Consider the following 15675-nt stretch of genomic DNA (forward strand, 5'->3'; position numbering starts at 1 on the left):
TTAAGTAAATTAATTAATCACATCATGCCTCAGTTTACTTATCTTTAAATGAAAGGCTGCTTTACACCAATGATGAACTATGGCTGCTCTATGATCACATGGTGATTACATGTAAGAGAAAAGCCTTTCTGACTTCAAGTCCAGCATTCTTTCTCCATGTAGGTGTGATAGTGAATAAAGTATTACATTTGAAATCAGGAAGAGTTGGATTAGAGCCAGGTAGGTAAGGCAATGGATAGAGCACTGGATCTTCACTTAGGAAGAACTGAGATGAAATCTGACCTCAGAAACTAATTATCTATGTGAAATCATGCAATTCATTTCACCTCTGTCTTCCTTAGTTTCCTCATATGGAAAATGTCTTTAACAGATTCTACCTCTTAGGACTGATGTGAGGATAAAATGCGATATTTGAAAAACATTGTAATCCTAAAAATATCATATAAATATTAGATAAAGTTATCATTAACCTTCCTCACACCCTCATTAGCTGTGAGACCCTGGACCAAAAAGTGAATCAATAACCTTTTTAAAATAGCACCTACCACATGTTAAGCACTGGGAATTAAACGAAAGGCAAAAGACAGTATGTAGTCTTAAGGAGCTTACAACCTAACAGCAAAGACATATAAATAATTATGTCCAATTAAGCTGTGTGCAGGATAAGATGGAAATAACAAATAGTGTGAAGGCTTAAGAAACAAGAAGGATTGGGAAAGATTTCCTGTAAAAGGTGGGATTTTTAGCTAACACTTGAAAGAAGCCAGGGAAACTGGGAGGCAGAAATGGGGAGAGAGTATATTCTGTACATGAGTGAGAGACAGTGAAAATGCTAGAACTCAGGAAATGGAGGATCTTGTTTGAGAAACAGTGAAGAAGCCAATGTCATTGGATTGCAGGGTACAAACATGGTTAATTGTAATGTTTAAGAAGACTTGAAAGGGTGTTATAGGGAGGTGAGTTGTAGGTGGTAATTCAGGACTTAATTGCAAGTAGAGAATTTTATATCTAGTCCTGGAGCTGATAGAGGGCCACTGGAGTTTACTGAGTAGGGCAATGATGGTCAGGTGTGCACTTGAGGCAGCTCTTTTCATCCTTAGTTGCTCAATATGGAAAATGGATGAGTAATAGCTCTAGTCTTTATCTCAAAGGATTGTAATGAGGATCACATGATATAATGCATGTTAAGAAAGCTCTCTGTAAATTTGTAAACAGTAAATACATGGAATTTATTATAATTATAACTCTTTCACTCATGACTCTTATTGGGTTTCTGAGAAGATCCATTAACAATAAGTCCATTCCTTCAATTGCTAGTTCATACCATTGCAAAGATTTCCTTATATTGACCTAAAAATAGACTCTCATCAAACCTCACCTCTCTGGAAGGCTTCTGCTCTCTTGGATCTCACAGAATAATTCTGTTAAAAACAGTCTTTTTGGCATTTGATGAAATTGAGCATTCCAAGTCTTCTCTAGACAACATGTCCTTTTAAAACCACTCTCATAGTGTATAGCTTTTAGATCTTTCATCATGTTGACTTTCTTTCTCTGGACAAGCTCTATCTTAGCCATCAAGGTATATCCCCTGCCTCACATTTGGTGTCCAAATGGACTGCCAAACTCCAAAAGTTATTTGACCAAGACAGCTGACAGGTGAGCAGAACTATCATCACCTTTCCCAATTCAATAGAAATACATGAGAGGTGGAGTTGGTAAGAGTTAGAGAGGTGATACCTAGTTTTTCTTACTTCTATCTTTGAGAGAGATGACATGGGGATGACAGATGAAGGGTCAGGTGTGCCACTAATTTGCTCTTTTACACTCAAGAAGTCACCTAAGCTTTCTGAGGACCAGTTCCCTCTTTCATAAGGGTGAAATAATACTTGTCCTGCATGGTCAATATATTGATTTATTTTGCTCAACTACTCCTAGGTAAAAATTTTATTTGGAATCAGGTGAGTTAATAGGAAACAGCAATACACACAAAAAGATAGTATCAATGATTTAAAAAAATTCACAGAAGAAAACAAACTCGATGCAGTTTAGGAAAGAACAATAACAAATATGTCATTTTTATTACCTTGTTATATGTAATATAAATTGTAAAAATCCTTACATAATAGAAGATCATTGGTTTATACATAATTCTCTTTTTTGTTCTTTAGAAATTCACCTATTTATGTTTATTGATGATTAATTTCATATTAAATAGGGAAAAATTAAGATTAAAACCAATATGCCTTTCTTGCTTTAAATGGTTGTAGTGAGAATCAAGAGATAGATTATATAAAGTATTTTGTAAACAGAAAGCTCTATGTTCCTTCAGTAGATCCATAAACAAGATGGCAAGCAGCAACCTCACCTCAGTGACTGAGTTCATCTTCCTTGGCCTCTCCAGCCGGCCTGAGCTCCAGGTGTGGCTCTTTCTCCTCTTCCTCATGATCTACCTGATGATCTTGCTGGGAAACCTGATCATTGTATTGTTAATAGCAATGAGCACAAGCCTCCATACCCCCATGTACTTCTTCATCACCAATCTGTCCATAATTGAAGTCTGTTATACATCCTGTGTGTTGCCACAGATGCTTGGGCACTTCTTTGCAAAAAGAAAGTCCATCTCTTATGTCTGCTGTGTCACACAGGTCTACTCATTCCTATCCTTTGGCATTGCAGAGTGTTATATCCTCTCAGTGATGGCCTATGACCGCTATATTGCTATCCGGGACCCTTTGAGGTACTCAGTCACAATGAACAGGAGTGTGTGTGCAGGGCTGGTGTTTTTGTCCTGGATGGGTGGCTTTGTGGGATCCATGGTGGCTACTGTAGCTACATTCCAGCTGTCTTTCTATAGGGATAATGTAATAAATCATTTCTTGTGTGAAATGCCTTCCCTGTTCCTTCTCTCCTGTACAGATACATCACGGGCAGAGCTTACCTCACAAGTCATTTGTATCTTTACCCTTGTGTGCCCTGTCATATTCATCACTTTCTCCTATGCCCATATCATCAAAATTGTCCTACGAATTCGCTCTGCCCAGGGACGCAGAAAATCCTTCTCCACTTGCTCTTCTCACCTCCTGGTTGTCATCCTATTCTTTGTGACTGTAATGTCTCTTTATATGAGGCCTAAGTCCCTGTACTCCCCAGAGAAGGACAAGATTGTCACTGTGTTTTATGTTGCCTTCACACCTATCTTGAATCCCTTCATCTACAGCCTGAGGAATAAGGAGGTGAAGATAGCACTAATGAAATTCCTAGGGAAAACCAGAGACACATAAAAACACATCCCATATCCTAGAACATCTGGCAGAAAAAGAAACTGCCATATACCAGTCCCTCTCACCTCCACTTTGTGCTTCTTTCTCAAAAACAGAAAAAATTAACATTATTTTTATTACTTGTGAAAGATGTGCCAATGTGCTGTCCTATGGTTTTACACAGACTTTCTGTGATTCTGACTTACAGTGTGTGTACACTGATATGCCCTTCCTTGTATACCATTCTCAACTTCCTCACACTCATCTGTATCTATCTCATCCTTTTGCTTTCCCCATTCACTTCTTTCATAGCTTTCCATTGTGCCCCATATAATCACTGTCCTATTTTATGAACTACCCTTTGTGTTTCAACTTGTATTTTCTTTCCAGAAATTAGTTACATGTACTTGGTAATTATTGATATGTCTATTTGTATTCCTTTAATAGAATGTAAGCTCTTTGAGAGAAAGGACTATTTTATTTTTTTCTTTCTATTTCCAGGACATAGCAGTATGCCTTGCTCATAGAGAGAACTTAATAAATACAGTGCTTGTTGAACTGAATTTAAGGTCTTAGAATTATCTCATTCTAGGGACAACTCTGACTCAAAGAATGGAACCTTGCAAAAGTGATTTGATCAAAACTATATAAGTAGCACATGTAGATTTCAAGCACACATCCTCTGACTATAAATCCAATACTCTTTTTCCTAAATCATGCTACCATTTCAAAGAAAAAAAAAACCTTATGATTCCTATATACTATTACTTATATTCCTCAGGGGTTGCTTCTGGGTCCTCTTCTCTTTTTCTCTATACTCAATTCCCTTTTGTTTAATCATCACCTTCACTCAGATGACTCCCAGATATACACATTCATTCATGATTCCTCTTCTGAATTTCAGTCCCACATTACCAACTTTTTACTGGGCATTTCAAACTGGATGACTAATAGGCATCTCAAACTTGATATATCCAAAACAGAATTGATCTCCTTGCCTTCTGGCACTATCCTCATCATTGCATTACTCATATAATTGCCAAAATGAAATTCCTAAAACACACATTTGACCGCATTATTTTGCCCAAGAAGTTAAGTTCCTTCCTGTCACTCAGATAAAATATTTTTTCTTTCTTTTTCTTTTTTAACACCCTTCATAACAGGTTCCAACCTACCTTTACTGCTATATTAAAATACTTATTTTCACCTAAATTACATTTCAAACCAATTGACCCACTTTGTCATTCCCCATATTTGACATTCTGTCTTCCATCTCCATGCCTTTGTATAGGTCATTTCCTTGCCTGTAATGAATTCTTTTCTTACCTCTATCTCACTGAATTGTTAGCTTCCCTCTATGCTCAGCTGAAGAGCTACCTCCAGCAGGAAGCCTATATTGACATCCCCAGTTATTAGTGTCCTACTCCCCAGAAAGGACTTTCTTCCAATTAATCAATTAATCCAATGACAAAAAAATTTAAGTGCCTCCAGTATGGCAGGCACTTATGTGAATAGTCAGAAATAACTTCTAAGGGAACAGGGAATATAGTCTGGCTTATAGAAAAGTTTGAGATCACCTCTAAGTTGATAGTAAGGGAGGCTACTAGTTCTAGAACAAGGATAGGATTGAGGGTGAGGTTTAGTGCAGGAAGATTTCCATAATGCTATGCTTCTGCATAGCATTCCCTTGGCAAAGACTAAAATATACTAATAAGGTTATCATCTCTTTCCTTCAGTTGATAGCAACAAGCTTCATTGTTTTTTTTTTCTAGTCAGAGCTTTATTCCTATGGTTCCCTTGGAGCACTAACTCCCTTAATCATAAAGCTCTGTATTAGGACATTCCTGCTACTCCTGGGAGCCCTTAATCCCTTCTTCTGGTCTTTCCCATTTCTAGAGGAAGAATCTCAGGGGAAGAGGTGAGCCAGAGTGAAAAGTGCATAATATTACCATTGCAGTGAACCAATTTAACAGGTCTAGAACAGGGGATCCATGGTGGATATTTACTATGGAGACAATGAGTTTGTTTTCTACCTCTGATGTTGTCAAAACCCATCTGAGCACTTGTGTAATGCTACTGTTTTCCTTGCAATTCTTAGTAACCATTGCTCATGTTAGTGTGCTGTCAATGAATCCCAACTATTGCTAAGTAACTCTTCTGTGTCTATTATGTTAATTGGATGAGAGTTTCTCTGACCATATGGGTAGGTCATTAATTTTCATGTGATTACCTTTCCCTAGTGTTCCCCAAAAGGGACCTTTGCTTTTGTCAGCATACTGAATACCCCCAAATTACTGCCATCCACATGTACCCTAGGGTGGGTTGGGAATTTTTCATATATGCTGAGGATGCCCTACCCTAGACTGGATAGGAGTGAAAGTGAGGCCCTACATTGTGGGACTTTGGGGTTAGGGAGACAGGGTCCCATGGGTTGATCAGCTACCTGGCTATCCCAAATCCAGCCTGACCATGGAATGAATGCTATCTTTATCCACTTAGGACTAGCTTCATGGTTTTTGTGGTGTGGTGGTATCTTCTAATCAGCCACTTTCATTCTCATGTTGATTTTTGTAGTTACTACAAACAGTCCTAAAGTTAATTGGTCAGACTCTAAGTCAGTCACTCCAAGCTGCCCTGTTAGAGGCTAATGCTACTGAAGGGAAGGCTAATATGACAAAAGATTACAAAGCTAGATGGTAGATTGAGAAGCTATGGATCAGGCTTGGCTCTGGCATAGTCCTCCTTGGCCTACAGAGCAAGTAATTTTTTTAATAAAAATATTTTATTATTTTCCAATTACAATTAGAGATAGTTTTCAACATTTGTTTTTATAAGATTTCCATTTTCAAATATTTCTCCCTCCCTCCCCCCCTCACCTAGATAGCAGGCAATCTGATATAGGTTATATATATATATATATATATATATATAAAACATCAAACATATTTCTGCATTAGTCATGTTATAAAAGAAGAATCAGAGCAAAAAGGAAAAACCCCAAAAAAGAAAAACACCACCACCAAAAACAAAAGAAATAGTATGGATCAATCAGCATCCATATTCCACAGTAATTTTTTTTTCTTCTGGATTTGGAGATCCCCTTCCATCATGAGTCCCCTGGGACTCTCCTGTACCATTGCATTGGTGAGAAGAATCTAGTCCATCACAGTTAATCAACACACAATGTTGATGATACTGTGTACAATGTTCTTCTGGTTCTGCTCATCTCACTGAGCATCAGTTCATGTAAGTCCTTCCAGGTTTCTCTGAATCCACCTGCTCATCCTTTTTTTTGCACAATAGTTTTCCATTACATTCATATACCACAACTTGTTCAGCCATTCCCCAATTGATGGGCATTCCTTCAATTTCCAATTCCTTGCCACCACAAAAAGAGCAGGTGTAAATATTTTTGTACATGTGGGTCCTTTTCCCTTTTCCATTGATCTCTTTGGGAAAAAGACCCAAAAGTGGTATTGCTGGATCAAAGGGTATGCACAGCTTTATTGCCCTTCGGGCATAGTTCCAAATAGAGCAATTAATTTTTACATAAGTCAAAACCAGAAGTCAGTGTTCCATAACTTCCTTATTTGTCTGGCTTTCTTTGGCAGACTTAAAACTCCTGATTGTGGTATGAAAATATGTTTTACTGGTTTGTCCATATTGGTATAGGCTGATCCTGCCCCCTGCACTAGCCCATAAAAGATCGCTCCAGTGGTTCAGAGACTTTAAGTGGAGTACATTTATTTCATTGTGTGTCTGGGTCACCACTAGCATAGTTGTCCAATTGAACTGAGTTGAGCACATTCAACCACCTGTCTACCCAAATTAATTCAGTGTGTTCTTCCAATCTGCACTCCTCCCAAACATTGGGAATTCAAAGACGAAAAGTAAACAATTTTTTTTCCCTCAAGAAGCTTTTATTTCTTCAGTATATATACTGATGTTTATTTTGCATTTTTAAAAAAGTAATAAACATTTTTATTTATAGTTTTGGGTTCCAATTTTTATCTCTCCTTCCTCCCTACTCTCCTCCTTCCCTGAGGCAGTAAGCAATCAGACATAGGTTATACATGTAGGATTATGGAAAACATTACCATGTAAGTCATTTTGTATAAGGAAACATGAATAAAAGCAAAAAAATGAAAGAAAGTGAAAAATAACATGCTTCAGTCTGCGTTCCATAAATATTGATTATTTCTTTGGAGGTGGATAGTATGTTTCATCAATCGTCTTTTGGGATTGTCTTGGATCATTGTATTGTTGAGAATAGTTAAATCTTACACAGTTCTTCATCAAACAATATTGCTGTCTCTGCAAAATATTCTCTTGGTTCTGCTCCCTTCACTATACATCACTTTGAACATATGTAGCTATTTTTTCATATATGCTTGTTTTCTCTTAAATAATGTAAGGTCCACAAGAGCAGGAGTTCTTTCACTTGAGTTTTTTCCATCCATGGCACCTTACACAGTATGTGTCTAGTACATAGCACGCATATTAATGTTCATGGAACAAAAGAATGTAGATATGAAGGCATTTAGTTTTATCACTTAAGAAGATAGAAATTAGGGAAACAAAGAAAAACAAGGAAGATTGAGGGAAAACAATGCATAAAGGAGGGGCAGCTAGATAGCACAGTGGATAGAGCACCAGCCCTGGAGTCAGGAGTACCTGAGTTCAAATCTGGCCTTAGACACTTGACACTTACTAGCTGTATGACCCTGGGCAAGTCACTTAACCCCAATTGCCTCACCAAAAACAAAAACAAAACAATGCATAAAGGAGCACTTGAAGGAGTTATAGAATATGTTTAATAGCATAATTTTAAGCAGTCCAGGAAAGGGCATGGAGGCCTGTGCATGGAGGTCAGCAAGATAAGGGAAAAGCTCACTTATCAAAGCCAGGAGATCAAGTGGGGAGTTCAAGTTTAAAGATAGGAGGAAGGAGAGATGGTTCAAAAACATATGGCACTGCATGAATCTAGTTGGGAATGGATTACATCATCTTGCATAATACCTTATATAGTTAAGGCCCAGGGATTTGATAGAACACACAACATCACAGAGCTAAATAGTGGGAACCAAAAGACAAACCCAGGTTTTGAGACTAAAATCACTTGTCTTTCTTTTGCATTATACTCTTCCTCCTCATTCACTCATTCATTCATTTATTCATTATTTTATACATTCATTCATAAAACTTTGAAACTTAATTGATTTTTTATTTAATTCATTTAGATACTGCTTTTCCTGATTCAAATCATAACACTTCCGTGTCTTAGCTAACAGTATCATGCATTGCTGTGGCCAAAACCATTTACTACCTATTTTCCAGTCTTATTGAGAAGAATCATTCTGAAATCAGCAAGTCTGTCAAGACTTGACAAAAAGTATGTAATTGTTGTAGGGTTTATACTATAAGCCTTTCTAGCTTGGATAATACAACTAGAGTTTTGCTCCATACCATAAACTTTGAGGACCAAGTGTCCTTTATAATATAGATAAAGCAATATAAAAAACAACTTTAGTGTTGTAATAAATGAATAAATCCATGAAAAAATGAAATGAGAACATTAGCCAGAGCTGTGTTTTTAGAATTGGTGCTCATTCTTCCAAAAATCAATTTATTCTATTAAAAATTATATTTGAGATTGGTGGTCACATGGTCAACAAAAGGGAGAACTAGTTATTTTCTTCAGTCCTCATGCAGGGTGTCTAGGTAAATGTTTTACAAGTCATTCTCTCGGGGCAATATATATATTTATGACACATTTTTACAGCTAATCAGCATTATTAATGCTTTCTATTCCTTTCTTAACTTTAGCCAACAAAACAGTAAATCAAGTCCATATCTCCAGTGTTTTTTCTTTTTCTGAGGTCTAAATATTAACAACGAAAACTTAATATTTGGCTCTTATGAACCAGGTTGAGCTGGCTCCAGCATACCTCTGGAACTTCTCAGAAACTCTCAAAGGTTTTGTTTTTGTTTTTGTTTTTGTTTTGTTTTTTTGTTTTTTGCAGGGCAGTGAGAGTTAAGTGACTTCCGTAGGGGCACACAGCTAGTAAATGTCAAGTGTCTGAAGTTGGATTGGAACTCAGGTCCTCCTGAATCCAGGGCTAGTGCTCTATCCACTGCACCACCTAGCTGCCCCCGTTTCATGCATTCTTGTTTTTTTTTTTGTTTGTTTGTTTTTGGTGAGGTAATTGGGGTTAAATGATGTGCCCAAGGTCAGACAGCTAGTGTCAAGTGTCTGAGGCCAGATTTGAACTCAGGTCCTCTTGATTCCAGGACTGGTGCTCTATTCACTGTACCACCTAGCTGCCCACACTTTCATGCATTCTTGATGAAAAGACAAAATCTGAATAAAAATTTTGACTTTCAAATACAAGACTCAAGAAAAGTATAAATAGGTAAACATGAAAAGGTAATCAAAAAGTATTTTAACAAGCTAAACTGTTTACATTCCTACATGCAAAGATGATACTTGTAACTCATAAGAACTTTCTCATCATTAGGATAGTTGGATGGAGTGTATATAGACAGAGAACACAGGTGTGAGTTGAATATAAAAGGATGATATCTAAAAGAATAAAAAATTAAGGCATGAGAGAGAAATGCACTGGGAGAAAGGGAAAAGGAAAGATTGAATGGGGTAAATTATCTCACATAAAAGAAGCAAGAAGGTTTATTTGGTGGAGGGGAAGATGAGGGAGAGTAGGGGAAGTGAGTGAACCTTACTCTCATCAGAGTTGGCTCAAAGAGGGAATAACATAAATTCTCAATTTTGTATAGAAATCTATCTTACCCTTCAAGAAAGTAAGAAGAAAAGTGGATAAGAGTAGCAGGGGTGGGTGATAGAAGGGAGGGCAGATTGGGGGAAGGGGTAGGCAGAAGCAAAACATTTTTGAGAAAGGACAGGATGAAAGGAGAGATAGAATAGCATAAATGGGGTGGGGAGGGAATAGGATGGAGGAAAATACAGTTAATTTTAGTGAATGTGAAAAAAATGTGAAGCAAGTTTGTCTGATAATGGGCTCTTTTCTCAAACATATAGAGAACTGAGTCAAAATTATAAAAATAAGTCATTCCCCAATTGATAAATGATCAAAGGATATGACAGTTTTCAGATGAAGTAATCAAAGCTATCTATAGCTATATGAAAAATACTCTAACTCAGTATTGATTGGAGTGAGGCAAATCAAAACAATTCTGGAGTACTACATGTTTGATTGGCTAATAGGACAGAAAAGGAAAATGACAAATATTGGAGGGGATATGGGAAAAATGAAACATTAATACACTGTTGGTGGAGTTGCAAATTGATTCAGCCATTTTGTAGAGCAATTGGGAATTATGCCCAAAGTGCTATAAAACCATGCATACTCTTTGACCTAGTAATATCACTACTAGGTCTGTATCCAAAAAGAAATAAAAAAATAAAAACAAAAAGGAAATGGACCGGCTACAAAAATAATTATAGCCACTCTTTTCTGGTGGCAGGAAATTGGAAATTGTTGACATGCCCATTAGTTGGGGGATGGCTGAACAAATTGTGCATTTGATTACGATGGAATATTATTGTGCTATAAAAAGTGGTGAGCAGGATGCTCTCATAAAACCTGAAATGGCTTACAGGATCTGATGCAAAGTGAATATACTATGTACAAAGTAACAGCATTATTACAAAGTGATTAGCCTTGGATGACTTAGATATTATCAACAATACAGTGATACAAGACAAATCTGAAGGACTTATAAAAAAAAATGCTATCCATCCCCAGAGAAAGAACTGATGGTGTCTGAATTCAGATTGATGAATATTTTTACTATATTTTTCTTGAGGTTTTTTATCTGTTTTCTTTCACAACCTGACTAATATGGAAATGTTCTGCAAGACTACACATTTATAATCTATACTTAATGACTTGCCTTCTTAAAAGGAGGGGGAAGGAGAGAATTTGGAACTCAAATTTTTTAAAAATGGATGTTAAAATTGTTTTTACAGATATTTGAGAATTGGAATTGCACTTCCTACTGGATAGATAATGCAGGGAATCTCTGCTATGAGGAGAAAGCATGTGATTTAGAGACCATGTGACTTTAGGATCTGGAAGTTACATCTATAGAACCACCTGTGGGACTTGTCAATCAGAGCTACCAGCCAATTAGCTTGGAGCTGTGTGTGGACAGCCCTGCTTCCTGTTTCACAGATGGCTTCTGGGAGAAGCCATTGAGGATTACCTCTTTTTGTCTGGGAAATGAGCGTAGTGGCAGATGGAGAACAGGCCAGGGTGGAGGTGGGGTAGGGGGGCTCTTAGTCTTTTGGACACTAGCGTGGTGGTGAGAGATTTCACGTGGGCTGCTAGGAAAAAAAATTGCTTTCTTTCTCTCTGGCTATACCGAATTAGATCTGAGCTAGGCTTTCCATGTTATAAGGAATCTGTTCTCAATCTCTTTCTCTTCACTAACTTATAATATATATTTTAATAAATCTTTAAAAGCCTAAAATCTTGCTGAATTTATCACTGATTTTTAGCCAGCTTCCCCCCAAGAATGGGGACAGGACAGATTAGAACCCACAATTTAGATTTTGGACAACATAGATAACTGGGGAAAATAAAATACAAAATAAAAAAAGAAGAAAATGAGTTCTATGCTTCAAAACCAGAGTAATTACCATAGAAAATGAACTTTTATGGAATCTAGTCCCTGACTTTAAGCAACTTGAATTCTAGACATGTATACAGGAAAAGATAATGAATGATACAAAAGTATGTGCCAAAGATCAGATGAGTTGTTTCAACTCTAAATGCCAGAAAAGAGTGGAGAAGAAACTGGAATCTTTGGATATCAGGGCATTCTTTTCTAACCTGGGTCTGGAAGGATTAATACAGCTGAATAAATGGAAGTGAGAAAGGCCCTCCATGGAGCAATAACAATCAAAGAAAAGGTTCAAAGATGGGAGGGGACTTGGTTCATGTTAGATCTAAAGAGATTAACTTATCTGAAGCAGGAATAAAGTCATAACAGGTATGGGAGAATAAGGTATGGAGGTTTTATGATACAAAGAGTAAAGAGAAGTGATATATAGATGAATAGAAAAAGAGTAATTAAAAAGATATTTGAATTCTTTTGGGGGGGAAAGGAGTGCTACAAAGTCAAGGCAGTTAGCCAGATGATATCTTGCATTCAAGATCTGAGCATGACTAAGAGGAAGGGGATTCAGGGATAAAGTGAGAGGCCTCCAAGGGGACCCTGAAACATCTCTCTGAACCAGGGTTACATACATTTTATGGTAACTACCTTGACACCAATCATAAATTCCCAGAATAGAGAGCCAATTAAATACAATTCTTTTTTCTAATGGGACCATAATATGCAGGAGGCTAAGGGCCAGAAAGAGTTATTGAACAATTATTCCCCTTTTCTCTAATGAGGATTCATGGGGATCAAATCCCAGAGGCCCCCAAATTAAGTAAATATTCCTGAATTGAACAGGACTCCTATTCTTCACCCTTAGAGGCAAAGAACCCAGGTACCAGGCCTCTAATTTGATCAACTCCTTTAGGGGAATCTCATAGTTCATGACCATCTCATCTTAAAAGAGAAGAGATATTTATAATCTCAATTTCTGGATATGAATTTGCTCACATCTGAAGTATAGAAGTAGACACAACACAGATAGTTAGCATTATCTGAAGTGATCACTGACTAGCAAAGTAAAAGTTAGGGGATCACAGATGGAAGTATAACATAGCTCTTGGGGTTATCATTAATGAGTGGACCCTCACCCTACTCCCACTGCCAAAATTAACATAAAAGAGTCATTAATACCATCCTCAGAATTTAAAGTTTGGTGTAGGGAGAAGGCAAAAGAGGCACAAATAGACAAGGGGACATGAAGGTAAATTAACAGTATTTTATTAGTTGAGAAAATTATAAAGCTCCAATATTAGGAATTCTGAAAGGAGTAGTATGTGATGGTGATCAAATCCTTCTATAGGGAGTCAGAAGACTTGGCAACCAGTCCAAGCTAACTCTGTGATATGTAGCAAATTACTTCTTTTATTTGGTTTTCTTTCATTTTGTGCTTGCTTGTCAACAATTATTCTACCACTACACAAGGATATTTAGAGGATCAAAGGGGATGATTGTTTAGAGACTGAATTTTGGGTTGACTTAAGCACCATGCAAATGCCAGTTGGTGTTAGTTTGATTATATTGAGGGTGGCTTTTTGTGAGAGCTACAGAATGTAATCCTATGTTGGCTAAACTTCCTCTGCATCCCTGCTCTGAGGGAGGGAGAGAGTGAGTGAGTGAGGAATGAGTGAGTGAGTGTGTGTGGAGAGAGAGAGACAGAGACAATCAGTGAGAGACAGAGAGAGAGAGACAATCAGACAGAAAGACAGAGAAACACACACACACACACACACACACGCACACACACACACATACAGAGAAAGAACTTTTAATGCACCAAGAGGAAGGGAAGGAGTAATAGGAGGAGGTAGGGGGGAAGGGAATTAATTTTTTCATTTCAGAACTGAGTGGAGTTGGTTTTTGGTGAACAATCAAACATTGGCAAGAACCTTTTAAAGAGTCCATATTGCCCTTTTGTCCACAAACCACTTATATGGCAAGCAAAGAGATCTCAGGGCTAAAACTGCTGAAACTGATATCCTTTAATTAATTGTTTTACCAATGTCCTATTCTGCATGATCTTGGTCCTGTCCCTGGAACATGTTTTCACCTCTGCATAAATATGACCTTTGAATGTCAGATGATGGCACTGAAGACCAGCTGGGTAAGGAGATGAATCCCCTTCTCTTAATGCTTCCATAGCCTCCCCATGGGCTAGGTTCTTACTGGTGAAGCAAGGCCAGGGAGGCAAGCAATGCAAGGGTTAATGTTATATCAGATCTAGATATTTGAGATAAAGTTTGGTCATATCTTACTTGTGCAACTGGGAAGATATAGTATCATCAAATTAGAGTAGAGTTCATGCTAACGCCTCTACTCCTGTAATCAATGAATCAGTAAACAGTTATTAAGCACCTACTATGTTTTGAGAACTGTGCTAAGTTCTTTGGATACAAAAAGAGGCAAAAGAGTCCCAGCCTTCAAAGAGCTTACAATCTAGCAGGGGAGATAACAGGCAAACAAGTATATACAAAGTAAGCTATACACAGGATCAATAGAAGATAATTAAAAGAGGGAAGTCATTAGAATTAAGAGGGCCTTGAGAAGGCTGCCTGTAGGAGGTATTTTTTTTTTGTGTGGGACAATGGGGCTTAAGTGACTTGCCCAGGGTCACACAGCTAGTGTCAAGTTTCTAAGGCCGGATTTGAACTCAAGTCTTCCTGAATCCAGGGCTGTTGCCACCTAGCTGCCCCAGAAGGAGGGATATTAATATGATATATATCATTGTTTCTGTACATATAAACAGCCCTTATACAACTAGAGACTTAACTTCAAATTGTATTTTTTCTTTTCAGGCCTTATGCTACTTTGAATTCCCAGGGAAAATGCTTTTTCTAAGGAGTCTTCTGATGAAATATTATATAATGTAAAAAGAAAATTTAGGTAATCATGTCTTAATTCAGAGTTTTGGTATGTATTCATTAAACTACAAATTTCCAAAATATTAAATACTAGAATGACTCATCCCATTCATGAATTCTCTCCACAGAATCCTTGATGAGTAGTTATAATAATTACTGACTTCTATATAGTGCTTTGAGGGGAAATAATGTGGCATGTGGTACAGAGTGTTGGGTATGGAATTAGGAAGACTCATTTTCATGATTTTTAAATCCAATCTCAGACACTTACTAGCTGTATCATCCCAGGCAAGTCACTTCACCCTATTTGCTTCAGGTTCCATATCTGTAAAATCAGCTGGAGAAGGAACTGACAAGTCACTGCAGTATCTTTGCCAACAAAACCCCAAATGGGTGCTTTAAAGTCTACAAATTAGTTTACATATATATGAAAAATATATATACACACATACATATGCATATAAAATCTCACATAATTCCACTGTAAGTTTGTAATTCAAGTATTATTAGCACCATTTTACAGTTGAGGAAACTGAGGCTTAAATCTGTGCACAGCTAGGTGGCAAAGGCCTGGGCCCAGGACTGGGCCTGGAGGTAAGAAGTCTTGAATTCAAATCTGGACTTGTACTCATAGATATGTGACCCTGGACAAGTAACTTAATCTCTGTGTATCTCAGTTTCCTCAACAGTAAAATGGCAATAATAATAATAATACTTCCTGGGGTTATTGTAAAGATCAAATGAGATAGTATTTATAAAGTGCTTAGCACAGTGCCTGGAAAACAGTAAGAACTTAATAATAATTTGTTTCTTTCCTCTCTCTTTAAATATATTTTCTGGCTCATATTACC

At 37.3% G+C, this 15675-nt stretch overlaps 1 protein-coding gene across 1 annotated transcript; it reads left to right on the top strand.

The window, feature by feature from the left end:
- The first annotated feature begins 2345 nt into the window (after positions 1 to 2345).
- On the top strand, positions 2346 to 3281 carry LOC122739406 (olfactory receptor 2D3-like). The gene has a single exon (XM_043981164.1). It carries the CDS (start codon positions 2346 to 2348, stop codon positions 3279 to 3281), a length of 936 nt encoding a protein of 311 aa, XP_043837099.1.
- The last annotated feature ends 12394 nt before the right edge of the window (positions 3282 to 15675 follow it).

Source organism: Dromiciops gliroides, chromosome 2 (genome assembly GCF_019393635.1).
Source record: "Dromiciops gliroides isolate mDroGli1 chromosome 2, mDroGli1.pri, whole genome shotgun sequence".
In the NCBI taxonomy this organism is placed as follows: Eukaryota; Metazoa; Chordata; class Mammalia; order Microbiotheria; family Microbiotheriidae; genus Dromiciops; species Dromiciops gliroides.

Coding starts and splice junctions, on each gene's coding strand:
- LOC122739406 (XM_043981164.1), top strand. CDS start 2,346: ATGGCAAGCAGCAACCTCACCTCAGTGACTGAGTTCATCTTCCTTGGC.